A 21,305-nucleotide genomic window follows, 5' to 3' on the forward strand; every position below is an offset into this window, starting at 1 on the left:
TTCCTCCTTCCCTATCCTAAAAATGGCATCCCTCTGACTCCTGTGACCACTGGTATTTTACCACTTGTGACAGTGTCCCCCCTCAAGTTTTCTGCAATCAACCCAGACAGTTTTCCCTTCCCTTTCCTATTGAGGTGAAGGCCAGGCCTAGTGTAGTCCCACCTATCGATAGCATCCACAGGAATCAAAACAATATGGGACCCTATATCCGTCCTAAGCAGCCACTCCAACTCCAAGTTCACCCTCCCTACAGAAGAGTTCAAACGAGGCCGATCATGGCGTCTCAGCACAGACACAAATCCCACACTCATATGCTTCGCTGCTGATGCTATCTTCATCAGGTCACTTTCTATGAAATATTCAGAGTCTCTGTCAATGCTATTTCCCGGACCACCCACTATAACATTCGCCCAATGAAAGAAACTACAGCACCCATCACACCATACGCCGGAACTAACGATCCTATGGCATGTCACACACTTCTCACTCGTGGTAAAAACAGAAATCGTATAAAGTGATTTAAGTACTGACTAAAATGTAAACAAAGGACCCTAGAAACTATTCAGGCAGATATAAATAAATTGAAAGAGTACTGAATAAAAAATTGGTGATTACATATAAGTTTAAGTCACTGTTTACTTACGATATGCACGCGTGAAATTAAGCCTAAAATCCGTGCTATAGGCGCGAGAAGGAAAATAAACTTCTTACCCCATTTAATCTTCTTTAACACTTCACTAGCACTTCCACTAATGTAACAACACTTATATTATATTTATACCAAATAGAAACGTTTACCTATAAGTTTAATTCACTTCTTACTTACGATTTGCGCGTGTGAAATTAGGCCTAGGATTCGTGCTGCAGGCAGGAGAAGAAAAATACGCTTCTTACCCTGTTTAATCTTTTTTTATACTTCACTAACACTTCCACTTATTTAACAACACTTATATTATATTTATAACACATGTACACGTTTAAAAATAGCTTAATAACAATGCTTTTTATAATTATTTAGCGCAGCAAATACTCGATGAGTCTGCGTCGGCACAGAGTTGCTACCAACCACACCGCAAATGCACTCCGCTTCACTAAATTGCCAGGTAACAGTTCATGATGCCGATGGATTTTGTACAGATTGCATCGGAGGGTACGCCTAAGTGCCAACCAAACAATAGTGTATGGAATGCGGGTGCAACGTGCGTCTGCACAAGCGCTGACTTCCCCATGCATAGATGAACCTGCTAGAGTCTCCATTTCTTCCTGAACTGTCTCAGCAGCATTACTCCTTGTGCTCGGTCGGCCACTACGGGGTCTATTGTCTAAACAACCCGTGGCTTCGAAATTCGAAATCATTCTCGCCACAGCTGTTTTTGTCAACCGACTTTTACCCGTTCAAATCCTTCCTATGCGATAGGATCGTAACGCTGAGCTAGCACATTCCCCATTCTGATAATACAACTTCACTAAAAGCACCTTTTTAGGTAACGTCAACATGCTGCGACTGCTGCCACATCTGATTCTCTCTCTCATTACAGCTCCTTTTATACACGATTGTCATGGGCAGTCAATGACGTTTTGCTGCCCAGCGCCATCTGTCGGACATTTTGTGAACTTTGTTGTTGTTTTTTTTGTTTTTTTTTTTGTTCTAATAAAACCCCATGTCATTCCGAGCATGTGTGTCAATTTTTACCTCTCTATCTACATTATTCCGTGGTTTATTAAGTTTTCAAATCTATACTGACTTTTTGATCACCCGATACTTCTTCCACCTTTCTGCTTTCACTTCTTTGCTTAGATCTGGTTTTCCATCTGAGCTCTTGATTTTCATATAAGTGGTTCTCTTTCCTCCAAAGGCCTTTTCAATTTTCCTGCAGTCAGTATCCATCTTATCCCTAGTGATATATGCCTCTAAGTCCTTACATCTGTTCTCTAGCCATCCCTGCTTAACCATTTTGCACTTTCTGTCGATCTCATTTTTGAGACTTTTGTATTCCTTTTTGGCTCTTTCATTTACTGCATTTTTATATTTTCTCCTTTCATCAATTAAATTCAATACCTCCCACGGATTTCTACAAGCCCTCATATTTTTACCTATTTGATCCTTTGCTGCCTTCACTATTTCATCTCTCAGAGCTACCCATTCTACTTCTACTGTAGGTCTTTCCCCCGTTTTTGTCAATCATTCCATAATACTCTCTCTTAAACTCTTTATAACCTCTGGCTCTTTCAGTTTATCAAGGTCCCATCTCCTCAAATTCCCAATTTTTGCAGTTTCTTCAGTTTTAATCTACAGTTCATAACCAATAGATTGTGGTCAGAGTCCACATATGGCGCTGGAAATGTCTTACAGTTTAAAACCTGGTTCCTGAATCTCTGCCTTACCATTAGGTAATCTATCTGAAACCTTCCATTGTCTCCAGGCCTCTTCCACGTATACAATCTTCTTTCATAATTCTTAAATCAAGTAGTGATTAAATTATGCTCTGCGGCTCCGTGCAAAATTCTATCAGGTGGCTTCCTCTTTCATTCCCTACCCCCATTCCATATTCACCTACTACTTTTCCATCTCTTCCTTTTCCTACAATCGAATTCCAGCCCCTTATGACTACTAAATTTTCATCTCCCTTCACTATCTGAATAATTTCTTGTATCTGATCATACATTTCTTCAATCTCTTTGTCATCTGTGGAGCTAGTTAGCATTTAAACTAGTACTACTGTGGTAGGTGTGGGCTTTGTGTCTATCTTGGCTACAATAATGCGTTCACTATGCTGTTCATAGTAGCTTACCAGCGCTCCTATGTTTTTTTTAAATTCATTATTAAACCTACTCCTGCATTACCCCTATTTGATTTTGTATTTATAACCCTGTATTCACCTGACCAGAAGTCTTGTTCCTTCTGCCACCAAACGTCACTAATTCCCACTATATCTAACTTTCATCTATCAATTTTCCTTTTTAAATTTTCTAACCTACCTGCCCAGCTAAGGGATCTGACATTGCATGCTCCGATCGATAGAACGCATTTTCTTTCTCCTGATAATGATGTCCTCCTGATAGTCCCCGCCCGGAGATCCGAATGGGGGACTATTTTACCTCCGGAATATTTTACCAAAGAGGACGCAATCATCATTTAATCATACAATAAAGCTGCATGCCCTTGGGAAAAATTATGGTTGTACTTCCCCTTGCTTTCAGCCATTCACAGTACCAGCACAGCAAGGCCGTTTTGGCTAATGTTGCAAGGCCAGATCAGCCAATCATTCTTTATTCTTTACTCATCATTGACCACCTGAGGTGGAATAGGCAATTTACATGGATATCATATAAAATTTTCCTTGAATAGTACCTTAAAGCTAAATGAGCACTGCAAATAGTGCCCATAGATGATAACATACACCATAACATAAGATAAATACATTCAGTGACATCACATAATGAAATCCTTAAAAATTAATGTCAATTGATTTTATATTCATAAATTCTGTTATATTGTAAAAAGAATTGATTAGTAACCAGTTTAGTAGCTTGCTCCTGAAGCTACTTATGTGAGCTGACCGAGAAGAAAATGGAAGTTTATTAAATATTTTTAGACTATTGATTAGATGGGAATTCCCTGTTCGTGTCAGCCTGTGCCTAGGTATGTCTAATTTTGTTTTGCCTCTGGTATTATGGTGGTGTATGTTTTCCCTCATTTCCAAATCTGCTATACTGCTTTTTGCATACAATGCTGAGGCGTATATATAAAGATGAATAACTGTTAATATTTTCAGCTGAATGAACAGTGGCCGGCAGTGCTCTGATCTACCGGAATTGCTCATAGCCCGTATCACTTTCTTCTGAATTTTTAGAACTTCAGTGATGTGAAGAGAGTGTCCCCATATCAGCAGTCCATACTCTGCTCATAGCCCGTATCACTTTCTTCTGAATTTTTAGAACTTCAGTGATGTGAAGAGAGTGTCCCCATATCAGCAGTCCATACTCTGTATGTGACTGAAAGAGTCCAAAATAAATAACTCTTAAATATTATTTTGCCACCAGGGTTCTCAGTTTCCACATTAAATACGTAACTCGAGAAAATTTTGTGCAGGTATGGTTGATGTTTGTTTCCCACATTAACTTAGAGTCTACATGAATTTCTAGAATTTTAACTGCTTTCACCTCTACCTCTTTTGACAATCCCAGTATAATCTGTTGGTTTTTATCAGGATTGCAAAGCAGTGTATTTGATGAGAACCAATTTAGTGCTGCTTCCAGGCCATCTTGCATGATATCTTGCAGAACTGATATGTTCTCAGGCTGAGCAAGCAAAGTTGTGTCAGACAAATAAGAGTACTGGGGATACAATGGGGTAAATCATTGACTGCAATTATAAAAAAGAAGGGCCCAAGGACAGAACTTTGTGGGACTCCTGTCTTAACTTCTAGCAATTGTGAGTCTTTGTTTCTGACAGAGGCAAACTGCTTCCTATTGTTTAGGTATGATTCAATTACTGCCAATGCAGGGTCTTGTACACCATAGAATTTGAGTTTAGCAAGTAAGATATCATGAGAAATGCAGCAAATGCCTTACTTAAATCACATAAAAGAAGTGAGGCTTTATTTTAATTCTTGAAGGCTGTTATTAATTCATTCCCAATTGAAAGAACAGCAGTGGTGGTATTTCTTCCCTTGAGGAAGCCAAATTGACTAATAGAGAGTAAGTTAAGCGACTCGAAGTAGTAGTTTAGTTGGTTATAAATAAGAGATTCAAATATTTTCGAGAAAATGGGAACCATTGAAACTGGTTGGTAATTTTTGAGATCATGTTTGTCCCCTGTTTTATACACTGGGATAACTTTCGATATTTTCAGAGTTGTAGGATAGACTCCAAACTCTAGACAGCTATTAAACAGAAAGGCCAATGGTTCACTAATTATATGCACTGTTTTTTTAATTATGTAATTGGACAACCAAGAGCAGTCCATGCTCTTGGAGTTTGAGAACTTTGCCACCACCTTTTTAATCTCAGTGGGTGCGATTGTCCTTCATTTAAAGGTATTGTTTGCAGGTTGTTGTTGCTTAAGTAGATCACTTGCATTAGTGTTTGTTGTTTCAATTTTGTTTCTAATATCACTTACAGAGTCCATGAAAAAACGATTAACTTTACCCCGGGTCAAGAGCTACGCTATGTTCATCATTCCTGCAATGCTCTTGTGCAACAACATTCCATGCAGCTTTGCACTTATTAGGAGCCCTTCTATGTATCTTTCGTATGCTGTTCTTTTTGCCATTCCAAGCTTAGTTCTGTAGGTTCTCTTACTTCAAGATACGCTTTGTACAATTCATCTTTCTGCTCCGTTCCATACTTAAGAGAATTTTTATACATGTAGTACAACGATAACATATTTTCCTCATATTGGTAAGTTCACCTGGTACCACTTAATGTTTTTCTTTATAGGTCATCCAGACTGTTGCCCCTGCAACTAATGAAAAGGCTGCTGCCTCTCTTCAGCAACCACACATTTGTCTGGTCTCTCAACAGATAACCCTCCGTTGTGGTTGCACCTACGGTACGGCTATCTGTGTCACTGAGGCACGCAAGCCTCCCCACCAATGGGAAGGTCCATATTTCATGAGGGGGGAAGTGGTATACTACTAGCATTGTATTCAAAATGTAGGTCTAAATGTAGGAGCATGTAAGTTAATGCAGATGAGTTGGAAAAACAAACTTGTAATGTTTGAAGCAGCACGTTACTAACACTGTATTTGAAATTACAAGTTTGCTTTTCTAACTCATCTGTGTTAACCTACATTTTTCTACATTTAGACCTAGTTGTCACTCATTACACCAATTAGAAATTTTGTCTACGTCATCTTGCAACCCTCCTAGAGTCACTCAATGAAAACAGCTTCCTGTACACCACAGCATCATCAGCAACCTGCCGGAGATTATTGCTAACCCTATCCGCTAGATCATTTATGTATACAGAAAATAACAGCGGTCCTTTCACACATCCCTGGAGCACTCCTGACAATACCATGTCTCTGATGAACACTCACTGTTGAGGACAATGAACTGAGTTCTATTATTTAACAAGTATTCGAGCCACTCACATACCTGGGAAATCATTCCGTACATTTGTAACTTCATTAACTGTTTGCAGTGGGACAATGTGGTAAATGCCTTCCAGAAATCTATGAATATGAAATCTGCCTGTTGCCATTCATTCATTCACAATTCACAGGATATCATGTGAGAAAAGGCACAGGATATCATGTGAGAAAAGGGCGAACTGGGTTTCACACAAGTGATGCTTTACAAAACCATATTGATTTGTGGACAGATGCATTTCTGTCTCAAGGAAATTTATTATATTTGAACTGAGTACATGTTCTAGAATTCAGCAGCAAACCAGTGTTAAGGATATTGGTGGATAATTTTGCAGGTTCATTCTTTTACCCTTCTTGTATACAAGAGTTGCCTGCACTTTCTTCCAGTCACTTGGGACTTTGTGCTAGGCAAGAGATTCACAATGAATACAAGCTAGGTAAGAGCGAATACTGTAGAGTACTCTTTGTAAAACTGAATTGCAATCCCACCTGGACATGGCAACTTATTTGCTTTTCTATGCCAGAGATACTTTGTACTATGTCCTCCATAATGGAGTCTGTGCGAACAATTTCTTAAATTATAAATTTCAAAATTTGCTTACTTTTTTCTATCTCCTATTGCCGCACCAGATTGGTCAATGAGTGACTGGATGGAATTAGAAGCCCTAGACCTGGTTACCAATTTTATGTAGAACCAGAATTTTCCAAGGTTCTCGGCAAGATCTTTTACTAGGGTAGTTGTAAGTTTCACACATCGATTTTTATACAGATGCACGAATTTCCACAAACTTTTTCCTGTCATCGGAGCTTAGTGAGAGAGAAATAATAGCTTTGCTCTTCTAGTGTGTGTTGTAAGCTATATTTAAAAAACTAGTGTATTGAAATCCAAAAAGAATTCTAGATGACTTACTTTATGATTCAAGCGGCAGCAGGAGAACAAAGAGAATATTAGCACATGTGGCCATCATTCCTTCTTTGTGTCTTCTTCTGCCACCGATTGGTGAGAAGATCTTTTATCTATCCAATTACATTATATTGTCAAAAGTTGATTATTTTCATTGTTATTTCATGATCATCCTATTGCTTCAGATACAAGTATGTACAAGGTGAGAAAGAGAAGGAATAGCAACAAGAGGTCACTCAAAATACTACAATTATGGAAAATGAAGCCTCCAAATTAGGTGGCTCACTGAATCAGATTGTTTGTACTGAAAAAATTTTTAATTTTCTATATGTCTTCTCTCTAATTATATCATGCATATTAGATACATCTGAAGCTATCTACACATCTGAAGCTATCTATTGTGGTGTGGTTCCATTTGTGGACTCATAACAACTGAGACCCACACAATTCTTCTCACAAAAGGTATCAATAAATATAAGAATAACTTTCAACTCTAAATTATCCCACAAACCACACTGTATGATATGTGAATTCACAATACTGTGTAAGATCTTGATGGATCGTACAAGCTGTCTGATATAAGGAAACCAAATTACAAATACCTTGTCTGATACAAGCACAGCAAAACACAAATTGTAAAAATTACTAGCACTATTTTAGAAGTCATGTCTTTGCACTTGCAGTTATAAGTTCAGGAAAATGAGAGAATAATGTATATTTAACACATTTATTTTTGGTAACTAGTATTAATGTATTTAATACCACACACAGTCAATAGAAAATTGGAAGACAGCTTAATTCAGATCATTATACTTACAGCTTTCTTCCACATAGTGATTAACTGATCACGATATTGTGACACAAAAGGTCCCAAATATGAAACAAAAGCTGTAGCAATTAGAACATTTCCTGGCAAACAGTTAAACTCTCCATCCAGAAGTTTCACAGTTTGTTCCCATCGGACCTTGAAAGAGTTAAAGTTATAAGCAAACAATGTGCCCGAGAAACAATGTTGAAAATGGGAGACACTGTTAAAGGTAAATGGAGAACAAACACAAGCTGAGACGTAGAATAACTCTGTTATAATTAATACTACAGTGTTACAGCAAAAGTCCTGATTTTCACTAACACAAAACTTAGTAATATAAATGATTTAGGAATAAAGGAGACCATTTACCAAGCTGCACAAGTGTTGAGTTGTCAACTGGCACAAACAAAAGAGAAATAAAACTTTCCAGCTTTTGGGATCAGTCCCTTCTTGAGCTAGAGTGCAAATACATACACACATACACACACACACACTTGTGCCCCTACATGGTGCCAGCTGGAGGCACAATGCTGTGATTGCAGTTTGGCAGGTGGACCGGGTGGGTTGGTAGTTGTGTCAGGTGAGGCTGGTATAGAGAGAAAGAGGCGGGAGACAGAAAGAGGGGTTGTGGGTAGGTCGCTAGCAACTCAGAGGGAGGCAGTTGGTTTTCTGGCTAAAAATGTGAGAGGGAAGAATGGCAAGTGCATGAATTAGGCATGTGATGCATGGGTGCCACAGCCAGTGATGGATGGTGCAGTATAAAGGTGACATGTAGACATGAATTGGGAGGGAGTGACAAGACAGAAGAAGGGGAAACTGGTAGGGGGAAGTTGTGGTTACAGTAAGAGAGAGAGGCCAGGAGGGCTATGGGAGTGAAGGGTGTGTTGCAAAGATAACTCCCATCTGCATAGTTCAGAAAAGCTGGTGCCAGAGGGAAGAATCCAGGTGGCCTATGTTGTAAAACAGAAACTGAAATTGAGCATTTTATGTTCAGCTGTATGTTGTGCCACTGGGTGCTCAACTTTTGTTTTTGGAAATTAGTGGTAAGTTCCTATGGGACCAAACTGCTGAGGCCATTAGTCCCTAGGCTTACACACTGCCTAAACTAACTTGAACTACCTTACGCTAAGGACAACACATACACCCATGTCGGAGGGAGGACTCGAAGCTCCGACGGGGGGAGCTTTTGTTTTTGGCCATAGTTTGGCAGTGCCATTCATTCTGGCGGACAGCTGGTTGATTGTCATACCATCATAACAAGTTGTGTAGTGGTTGTAGCAGCCTTTGAAGATGGCTGCTTTCACAAATGGCCCAGCCTCTCATGGGGTAGGATAAATCCATGACTACATTGGAGTAGAAATTGCCGGGTGAGTGACCGGGCAGGTTGAAACGTAACAGCCCATTAAGACCCACTTAAAATGAACATTTTCCGATCTAATTCAGGATCGCACATGTAAACAAATTATGTAACTTCTCTAGAAAAAATTATAACTAAAAAATAACTGCTTAATCTCATTCACTTCAAAGTGTAGAAGCTCTGTAAATGAAGGGAACAATTCCCTGGAAGGAAGCCTCTAGTAATTAATAACAAATGTAAATGCATTATTGTAATTACAATATTCGAGAAGTTCTTCTTGAATAAAATAACAGACACGTACTAATATTGTAGTGTACTAGCTGTTCTGGAGTAAACATACGTTTATATATGTATTTTCAGTTTTCCTATGTCAATTTTAATTGTTAATTAATCAAAAAATGATCAGTGGAAACATTATACTAGATTAATTATTTAAATAACTTGTATTCCAGGACTTTTGCTGTGACAGATTGCCAGCTACGATGAGTAAATTAACGCATAGTAACGTTTTAAGGTCTTGCACCATTGTCTTTGACAGGGATATGTTCACTGAGACAAGGGGTTGGGAGTGCGAGTGGCATGATGATAGATAGTCAAAGCCCTGGTGAAGGATATGGTTCAGGGTGGTATTGGGGTAATGAGGCGAAGGTTCCTTTGTAACTGAGTCAGTGAAGGAAGTGATTAGTATCTTTGATGGGAGAGACTAGGCTATGGGCAACTGGTTGGAAAGGTTGTTCAACCAGAGCAGAAATTCTTTAGTTGGAGCACAAAATGAGCTGCAGTAGGTTATCCAAGATGGTTGGGTTCATGGGAGGTGGGTGTGTGGGATGTCATTGGGGAGAGGCAGGAGATGGACTCAGTACCTTGTAATGTACCTTAAGATTTCAGAAGGGACTGGAACTTATGCTAGACTTCTGGGATGGGCTCAGTATGGCAGACCTTGTAGATGGAGGAGTTGGACAACTGGCAGAAGCCTTCTGAAAGATAGTGTTTTATGCGAGCATACTTGTAGTCAAGTTCAAGAAACGATTGATTCAGAAAGCTAGCAAGTTTCCTTCTCTTTTGTGTGTGGCAGCTGACAATTCAGTGCTTCTGCTATTCGGCAAATGGCCTTCTCTCCATCTAAATTATTTACATCCTACAAGAACTTTCCTACATAACCTAAAAATGTAATTAATATTTGTGTTACAGAGATTTTTTATAACTTAAGTGCTTCTGAAATATATTTTCATGCTTCACACAATAAAACTTCTTGATTTTATCGAAAAGAATCTCCAAATGTGATCAAGTTAGAAATAAAAATTCAGAAATTTCATGACCAGTTCCCTTGCAACCATGTCTTCTTAAAATATGGTTCCACATCATCCATCCAGTTGATAAAACAAACTACAAAGAAATGGCTTATGCCGTCTTGGATATCGGCAGCATCATAGTAAGATACATTTGTGTGCATGGCCCATATATCTCCACAAAGGACAGACTCAAAGTACAAACACATAAGTAACATGAGTGAGCACTACATGTTCGTAAACAAGTCAGAAAGATACCAATGAACAAAGATAATGTACAACCTTACTGGGTAGCTTGGAAGTTCAAATCTCATTAAAAACTGAATGTCAAAGGTATAACTGTAATTAAAGTCACTAAAAAAGACATATATTAAAATAGATTTACAAAGATTTTTAAGAATTAGTTTGTGTCACCTGTACACTGTTCATTTAATGTATTTAGATTTTTCATGCTATGTATCATAATCTCAAAACTGTTCTAGTAGATCCAATTCCTTACCCTTATCCTGTATGTGCAAAATTATGAGGTCCACTTCCATTCCCAACAGAGGGCAGCCAATTTCATGAATATGCCTGGCTACTGTTGACTTTTCATAATTATTAAACCGAAAAGCATCCTGTTGTTCCTTACATCTCAACCTGAAGGGCCCATCAATCTGGCCAATGTGGTTCACATTACAACTATTACACTGGATTTTGTAGATACCAGTTCTATCAGAAAACAGCAGTATATCATGAAAACACTCCAATTCTACTGAGAAAACAGTATTACTGAGATTGCTAAATGCTAGAAATTGCTGATGAAAAAGGTACAGGCTGACTTACAAAAGCTCTTGAACAGGGCATCTTTAATACTGTTCTAAGGAGAAAAGACATGCTGTTCTGTCATGAAGCTGAAGGCTCAATGGCTCAGATCCCAATTAAGAATCCATAAGGAAGGTCACTCTACTACACTGATTGTTAATTGCATGAACAACCATTAATGAAAAATTGCAAAAATGCTTGATAAGGTATTAAAGGAGTTCTATGCCTTTGAAGATAGTTTCTCAGGCAGTAACAATTCCCTCGTGCTTCTTTATTATGGGACCTGCAGTATACATTTTCTGCATTATTCTCAGTTCATTAATGAGATCAATGATAAGCCTATTGCTAACATTTCCTACTTTCTATCATCAGAAATTAGAAATCTTCATGTGAATGTGCTTGTTAACGAGGCAGTTGAGATCTATCAATAAATTTTATATGCAGAAAGACGCACTGGCTATGGGCTACAGTGTATCTGTAACCATAGCAGATGTTTTTATAAGTCATCTAGAAAAAAGGATCCTCATTAAGTCACAGCAACCCATGGTTAAACCTTGTACTTCAAGTGCTATGAGGATGATGTGCTACTTTTGATCAATGGAGGGAAAAGGAAAGTTACTGGAATTGTAAATAAATTTAATGACTTGCACAATAAAAGTGAATTTACTGTCCAACAGGAAAAAATAATGAACTGCAATTCCTCAATCTAAATAACATGAAGCAAGATGGTTGGCATGCCTTCAATACATAATAATTCTTTTCATCCAAAATTCCAAAAACTTTCTACCATTTCCTGATTATTTATTAGAGTATAGTATTTATTAGAGTATTATAGTATAGTAGATTATTTATTAGTACAAATGAACAAACAGGAGCAAATGACTGAGCCAAATAAGACAGCTAGCCAAAGCTATCAGGTACTATAAAAACATAGTGAATAAATTAAAATGTAAGAAACAGCACACAGATGTATATGGGAATGTCATGTGGAATGTCATGAGAGTCACAATTGTGTATTTCAATAACTTATCTCAGAAAGTGGTTAACATTTTTAAGCCATTTAAAGTTGAAACCATTTAAAACCAATAACAAACTATGATGAGTTTCAGAAATAACTTAAAGCATGAGGTTTTTAAATATGATAGAGTTGGTACCCACAAAATTTAGTGTAACAGTTGAAATTCAAACTAAATCAGCAAGTCTGGTTCGTCCTACAAGTTAGGGTGCAAGGAATGCAAGGGCTTTTCAGCTCAATAATTACGGAAATTCAGCACATATATGAAGCCACATTTGGTGGAAATTGAAGGAGACTCTATAATGTTGGACATGATTGCATAGGAAATTTGATCTACTAGAACAATTTGAGACTATGATACATAGCATGTAAAACCTAAATTCATCAAACAACTTACATGTGGCAAAAACAACTTATTCAAAAATTTTGTACATCTGTTTTAATATCTGTCTCTCATTATTGACTTTAATTGCAGTTATACAATTAACATTCTGTTCTTGATGGGATTTGAACTTCATAGCTTCCTGGTAAGGTTGTGAATTATCTTTGTTCATTGATATCTCTTTGATTTCTTGTTTACAAACTCCTGTTCATTATGTGTTTTTACTCCTGTGCATCCTTCCTGAAGGTGCATGGGCTGCGTGCATCAATGGCTGTTACTGTGAAGTTGCCAATACTCAGCATGGCATATGCCACTACATTATAGCTCATTTTATTGGTTGGATGAATAATGTGGAAGCACATTCAATGAAGACAAGGTTGCACAGGAAGTGACCAGGAAATTTTAGTACTTTTATTTAAATTTTTATCTTGATGGCTTTTAGACATTATGGTATATTGAATCTAATAATAAATGTTTGACCCTCAAAACACATCAGTTTTATTGTTTTTACTCTGTGATGAGTTGGTAGCCCAACAATTCAACACTGATAACACCTTTTGTCTTCAAATTATACTATAAGTCTTCATTTTTACCTTTTCGCCAGCAAGGCCTTCTACAAGCATTGTAGCTCTTTCCAGCTTTTGTTGCAAATCTTCTGATTTCTGTCGAAGCTCTTCCTTCTGCTTCATTTTATCTTCATATTCCAGTCGAAGCTTTTCAAGGTGTTCAGAAATCTTCCGCAATTTGTTTTCAGCAGCTTGCAACTCATCTTGTTTTTCCTGGAGAGTTTTCATTGCTTCTTCTAACTTAGCCTTTTTTGGTGCCACAATCCTGCAGAAAAATTCATGAATTTCAAATGGCCATCTAACTGAATGAATAACAAAGTTAATAAAATTGCCAAGTTAGATCTATAAAAACAAAAAACATGCATCTCAGAAACCAGTACACAAATATTACAGTAATATTTTTCTATACAATTATGAAAAAAGTGGGAGATATGATTCCTTCAAGACATTATAGCCAATTTCTCTTACCATCCCACTTTAACTGGACTACATCTCTGCCCATTCTGGTCACGTTGTCACTGGACATTAGTTTAAAAAACTCACATATTTACAAAAGTTATCAAAACTGATAAGATTGTTACATTTAACTACTTCTCTGATTTTAAGCTTTAAATTTTTTTGACCAGTATACTGTAAGAGTCCAATACTTACATGGATTATTATTAATACTTATTAGTATCTGTCCATTGGGTCTTTAAAGTACATATAATTTTATGATATCAGACATCTTAAATCTAAGGTTATTCTGCATTTATTTACATTTGCCCAGAATATTTCTCAGATTTAAATAAATTCATGTTTTTAATTATGTAACATGCTAGAGTTTCATAATTAATAAACAAATTGTGAATTGGGACATCATTTACTATTACATACAGTCAAAATACTCTGTTACTGAATAGATGGAGTGATACTGTAGATATGTCCTTACTTGTCTCTTAAACTTTTTGGTATCTGTGATAGCTTTAATAAGGTAAGAAAGTTTGTTGTATTGTTTTATGTGGTAGTTTCCTTTTAGGCATATATTTCTGTTTATAGGCATAATATGAAGACTATTTTGCAGTCCTGTGCAACAATAGGTAATATATGAATTGCCTTCATATTTTCTTATCAATATCATGGTTTTTGATGAACAGAAACATTTCCAAGATCCGCATGTAGGGAAACAGTGGTACATACACATTTTTAGAGAAAGGCCTGCATGAATTTACAACACTCTTCCCAGTAATGATATGGATAGCTCTCTTTCGTATTATGAAGGTATTCTGTGATAGAGGAGTTACCACAGAGTTGCCACAGAGTGTGATTCCATATTTTAGATGTGAATGAAAATATGCATTCAGAATTGTCTACACGTTTACCGTTATGCAGTTTTTCAGGATTCTTAGTGCATAACAATCTTCACTCATCTTTGAATTAACTTGTGTGACATGCATGTCCCATTATATGTCTCTCACTCTGAATCCACAGACTTATGAATGTAATCTCCTTGCTAATTAGTATAAGTGATTATTATAGTGACACTTGAATATCGTATATTTCTATTTTGCTGACTCTGATGATTAGTGCCACTGTTTTATTGTCACTAATAATTAGCTTTTTTTTAGGTAAGACTAGTCACTGACTTGGTTAGGGATAGTATTTTTTTTTTTCTCCTGAAAAGCTTCATTATTCAATCTTTCTTTGTAAATGATGGACAATTATGTGCAAATAATACTTTGAGATCAAGACATTAATACAGATAGGAAAAATAAGTAGTCCTAGTACATACTGCTGTGAAGCATCACAGCTGACTGGAGCTCATTTGATAAGTACTTGGATGCTGATTCAGCATCGTTATTTATAAAACTAATATTAACTTTCTGTCTGTGGTTGCTTAGGAATGAGTGGATCCACCCAATCGATGATCTCCCATCTGAAAAGCAGTGGAGCTCACAGAATACTAGGCAAAGAAAGCTGGTTAAAACCTGAAGTTGACAGCAGTTAGATTTTTGAGGTAAATTTATTTTATGCCTAATGGGAAAAGGAGGTGGTGCATTTGTCACAAATCAGATTAATACTTGTTCCACAGATCATAAATATAACACTTTGTAAAGATTGGAATGTGATGTTAAATGTTGATTACCGTATTTACTCTAATCTAAGCCGCACTTAAATCTAAGCTGTACCTGAGAATGGAGACTCGAAATCAAGGGAAAAATATTTTCTCGAATCTATGCCACACCTGAAATTTGAGACTCGAAATTCAAGGGGAGAGAAAAGTTTTAGACCGCACCTCCAAATCGAAACTAAGTTGGTCCATTGCAACATGAGACACAATTTAGGTCGAATGGATGAAGATACAGCTACAGTAGTTTGGTTTGAGTCGTAAGCTTAACAATTAAGCTTTACCAAGTAGCCTTTGCTATGTGTCAGGCGCTCTGTCCATATTTGTACGGGTACACTTCCTTTTTCACGTGCTTAGTCTGGTTTCAATCGATTGCTTATTTTGCTTTGATCTGATAAGTGCCGCTCTCTTTGTTATAGGTGCTTAAGTCACTCTAAGCTGAAACTGCATTATTGTACTGTGTCATGCATTGTTTATCGGATTCTACTAATGAGTGTTTATGACCTGTCGCCGCTTGTGGCATGGCTTGCTTTTGTGCGCGCTACGAAAAAATACATGGCATAATGTTTACATTCTTCTACATTTTCTTTTAATTTATTTACTGACGCAGAGGTTTTGGTGCCAGTATTTATCTTTGTGCCTGCAAAGCATGCCTGTGTAACACTACATATATTTGATGGCAGAAGTTAGTTGTGGCAGCACCTACCAACATTTTTCAGAACTTCCGCTTACTTTGCACTCGTTTCTAAGCCACAGGTGGTTTTTTGGATTACAAAAACTGGAAAAAAAGTGTGGCTTAGATTCGAGTAAATACAGTAGCTACCTGTCAGACTTTCCGGAAATCTAGAAATATGGAATCAACTTGAGATCCCCTGTCGATAGCGGCCATTACTTCGTGTGAATAAAGAGCTGGCTACGTTGCACAAGAATGATGTTTTCTGAAACCATGCTGATTACGTATCAATAGATCATTCCCTTCGAGGTGATACATAATGTTTGAATACAGTATATGCTCCAAAACCCTACTGCAAACCGACGTCAATGATATAGGTCTGTAGTTTGATGGATTACTCCTACTACCCTTCTTAAACACTGGTGCGATGCACAATTTTCCAATCTGTAGGTACAGATCTATCGGTGAGCGAGCGGTTGTATACGATTGCTAAGTAGGGAGCTACTGTATCAGCATAATCTGAAAGGAACCTAATCCGTATACAATCTGGACCTGAAGACTTGCCCGTATGAAGCGATTTGAGTTGCTTCGCAACCCCTAAGGTATATACTTCTAAGAAACTCATGCTAGCAGCTGTTCGTGTTTCAAATTCTGGAATATTCCATTTGTCTTCCCTGGTGAAGGAATTTCAGAAAACTGAATTCAATAACTCCGCTTTAGCGGCACAGTCGTCGGTAACAGTACCATCGGCACTGCGCAGCGAAGGTATTGACTGCGTCTTGCCGCTTGTGTACTTTACATACAACCAGAATTTCTTCGGATTTTATACCAAAATTCGAGACAATGTTTCGTTGTGGAACCTATTAAAGGAATCTCGCATTGAAGTCCGTACCAAATTTCGCAGGTCTGTAAATTTTAGCCAATCTTCGGGATTTCGCGTTCTTCTGAACTTCGCATGCTTTTTCCGTTGCCTCTGCAACAGCGTTCGGACCTGTTTTGTGTACCATGGGGGATCACTTCCATCTCTTACCAATTTATGAGGTATTAATCTCTCAATTGCTGTTGCTACTACATCTTTGAATTTGAGCCACATCTCGTCTACATTTGCATAGTCAGTTCGGAAGGAATGGAGATTGTCTCTTAGGAAAGCTTCTAGTGTCACTTTATCCGCTTTTTTAAATAAAATTATTTTGTGTTTGTTTCTGGTGGATTTGGAAGAAACGGTATTGAGCCTAGCTACAACAACCTTGTGATCACTAATCCCTGTATCAGTCATGATGCTCTCTATTAGCTCTGGATTGTTTGTGGCTAAGAGGTCAAGTGTGTTTTTGCAACCATTTACAATTCGCATGGGTTCGTGGACTAACTAATTTTCGGAGAAAGCATTTAGGACAATCTCGGAAGATGTTTTCTGCCTACCACCGATTTTGAAAAAGTATTTTTGCCAACATATCGAGGAAAGGTTGAAGTCCCCATCAACTATAACCATATGAGTGGCGAATTTATTTGTTACGAGACTCAAATTTTCTCTGAACTGTTCAGCAACTATATCATCGGAGTCTGGGGGTCGGTAGAAGGAGCCAATTATTAACTTAGTTCTGCTGTTAAGTATAACCTCCACCCATAGCAATTCGCACGGAGTATCTACTTCGACTTCACTACAAGATAAACCACTACTGACAGACACAAACACTCCACCACCAATTCTGCCTAATCTATCTTTCCTCAACACCGTCTGAGACTTCATAAAAATTTCTGTAGAACTTATTTCAGGCTTTAGCCAGCTTTCTGTACCTATAACGATTTCAGCTTCTGTGCATTCTATTAGTGCTTGAAGCTCAGGGACTTTCCCAGCACAACTACAACAATTTACAACTACAATTCCGACTGTTCCTTGATACAAGCACGTCCTGTATTTGCCATGCACCCTTTGAGACTGCAGCCCATCCCGTACTTTCCCGAGGCCGTCTAACCTAAAAAACCGCCCAGTCCATGCCACACAGCCTCCACTACCCGTGTAGCCGACAGCTGAGTGTAGTGAACATCATCAAAAACAACTAGATTCACATCTTTGTGAATATAGAGTGGCAAGCCATTAATACATATTAAGAACAATAAGAGACCCCATTCTTTACGCTTACCCAGTTTGAGGAATCTGCTGATTTTAGCGCATTATGTGACCTGTTTTTTTCCCCCAATTTTCTGCACTCTTCCAGTTAGATATAAATTAAACCATTTGTGCGCTGTCCCACTCATACCACAATACTTAAGCTTACCTAGAAGAATTATATGATTTACACAATCAAAAGCCTTTGAGAGAACACAGAAAATCCTAACTGGTGATGTTCAGTTATTCAAAACGTTTTATATTTGATCAGTAAGAGCATTTATAGCATTTTCTGTTTAAATGCCTTTTTGAAAACCAAACTGGCATTTTGTTAGTACTTTATTTCTATAAATATGTGAAGACACTCTTTGAATACATTACTTTTTCAAGAATTTTGGATAAAGCTGTCAGAACTGAGATTGTTTGGTAGTTGTTGACATCAGACATATCAGCTTTTTATGCAATAGTTTAATGATACCATATTTCAGTCAATCATGAAAAATGCCATTTCTGTGAGCTGTTACATATGTGGCTGAGAATCCTGCTTATCTGTTAGGACTTAAGTACTTTGTCGGAAATGCCATCCATTCCACATGAGCTTTTACTTTTGAGTGAGTCTATTATTTTACTAACATCAGATGGAGAGGTGAATAAAATTTAAATTTTATCAAACTGCATAGGTACTGCCTCTGCCAAATATATCTTTGCCTTTTCTAATGAACATCTGGATTCTGTTTTCTCCACAACATTTAAAAAAATGATTATTAAAAATATTTTCGACCTCTGACTTTTTGTTAGTAAACTTTTCATTCTGTTTGGTGGTAATACAGGCTTTCTGTGCTCTTGGTAGCCCTGTTTCCCTTTCAAAAATATTCCAAATTGTTTTAATTTTATTAACAGAGCTGCCAGTCTCAGACATAATACACATCACTTCGAGACTTTTTAATAACTTTCCTTGAAATAGCACAGTAGTTTTTATAATATTGGACTGATTCTGGATCATTACTCTTACCTGCTATTAGATATATTTCCGTTTTCTGGTTACAAGATATTTTTATCCCTTCAATAAGCCATGGTTTTTTACTCAGTTTCTTACAGTCATATTTCACTATCTTCTCAGGGAAACTGTTTTCAAAAATACTCAGAAGCGTATCATGAAATAAGTTGTATTTTAAATTATTATCGGGTTCCCAGTACACTACATCCCAGTCTAACTGCTGCCAGCTTTCCCTAAAATTTGCAAGTGTTAAATCATCAACTGAATACACCATTTTGGATGACTGTTTTGCTTTATTATATGGATCTATGTCATAAATAACTAGATGTGAATCATGATCATAAAGGCCATTCTTAACAGGATAAATAATTATTTGATTAAATTCATCTTGGTCAAAAACATTATCTGTCAGTGTGCTGCTTTCCTGCACCATCCGAGGTGGAAAATCGATAACTGATGTCAAATTGAAAGAACTGAGTAATACTTCAAGATCATTTTTCCTATCAGACTCTTTCAGAAAATCTATACTGAAAGCCTCATAAACAATAATTTGCTTCCCTCTGTCTGACAGATAGTACAACAAGGAATCTCAGTTTTCCAGAAATAGTTGAAAATTTTTTAATGGGGACCTATACACTGCAACAATTATAAAATTACCATTTTTTAGTTTAAATTCACAGGCACATGATTCTGTATGTTGCTCTACACAAAATTTTTCACATTATGATAACTTTGACACTGAAAAACCAACGAAAGAAACTGGTACACCTGCCTAATATCATGTAGAGTCCCTGCAAGCATGCAGAAGTGCCCTAACACAATGTGGCATGGACTCGACTAATGCCTGACATAGTGTTGGAGGGAATGGACAACATGAATCCTGCAGGCCTTTCCATAAATCTGTAAGAGTACGAGGAGGTGGAGATCTCTTCTGAACAGCACTTTGCAGGGTATCCCAGATACGCTCAATAATGTTCATTTCTGCGGAGTTTGGAGGCCAGAGGAAGTGTTTAAAGTCAGAAGAGCGTTCCTGGAGACACTCTGTAGCAATTCCCAAGTCCATCTAAATGCACAATGGACATGAAGGGATGCAGGTGATCAGACAGGATGCTTATGTATGTGTCACCTGTCAGAGTCGTGTCTAGATGTACCAGGGGTTCCATATCACTCCAACTACACACACTCCATGACATTACAGAGCCTCCACCAGCTTGAACAGTCCCCGCTGACAACCAGGGTCCATGGATTAATGAGGTTGTCACCATACCCGAACACATCAATTCACTCAATACAATTTGAAACAAGACTCATATCCGACCAGGCAACATGTTTCCAGTCGTCAACAGTCCTACATTGGTTTTGGCAGGCCTAGGCGAGGCGTAAGGCTTTGTGTCTTGCAGTCATCAAGGGTACACGCATGGGCCTTCGGATCCAAAAGCCCATATCAATGATGTTTCTATGAATGGTTCACATGCTGACACTTGTCGATGGGCAAGCATTGAAATCTGCAGCAATTTGTGGAAGGGTTGCACTTCTGTCATGTTGAATGATTCTCTTCAATTGTCATTGATCTCGTTCTTGCAGGATCTTTTTCCGGCTGCAGCAATGTCAGAGATTAGATGTTTTATCAGATTCCTGATATTCACAGTGAACTTGTGAAATGGTCTTATAGGAAAATCCCCACTTCATCGCTACCTCACAGAAACTGTACCCATTGCCTGTGTGCCGACTATGACACTGCATCAAACTCACTCACATCTTGATAACTGGCACTGTAACAGCAGTAACCAATCTAACAACTGCACCAGACACTTGTTGTTATCAACCCAGTCAATTTACCCTTCTCTTTCCTATTGAGATGCAGGCCATCCCTAGTGAAATCCCACCCACCAATACCATCAACAGGAACCAAACCCTTGTCTCACACAATGGTCACCCAAAGCAGCCAGTCCAACTCCATATTGACCCTCCTTACAGAGCTGTTCAACTGGAGTCAATAGTACTGCATGAAAGCAAACACTAGCCAAAGATTTGTATGACTTGTTGCAGATGTTATTTTCACCAGGTAACTCTAAATATTGTAGCCCTGATCCCTATCAATACAGTTTCCTGCTCCACACACTATCACAACATGATCCTGCTTTGTAAAGGCCTTTGCTCGTGTCTCCTACATCCTCTACCACTTGGCTAAGACACACACT

General features: G+C 37.8%; 1 protein-coding gene across 1 annotated transcript in view; it reads right to left on the reverse strand.

The window, feature by feature from the left end:
- Window positions 1-21,305, reverse strand: part of LOC126417162 (dynein axonemal heavy chain 2) — a 959,377-nt gene that overhangs the window by 217,571 nt on the left and 720,501 nt on the right. The window contains 2 exon segments of the mRNA XM_050085060.1: window positions 7,817-7,963; window positions 13,248-13,485. Coding sequence (XP_049941017.1) covers window positions 7,817-7,963; window positions 13,248-13,485 — 385 coding nt within the window.

This window comes from Schistocerca serialis, chromosome 8 (genome assembly GCF_023864345.2).
Source record: "Schistocerca serialis cubense isolate TAMUIC-IGC-003099 chromosome 8, iqSchSeri2.2, whole genome shotgun sequence".
In the NCBI taxonomy this organism is placed as follows: domain Eukaryota; kingdom Metazoa; phylum Arthropoda; class Insecta; order Orthoptera; family Acrididae; genus Schistocerca; species Schistocerca serialis.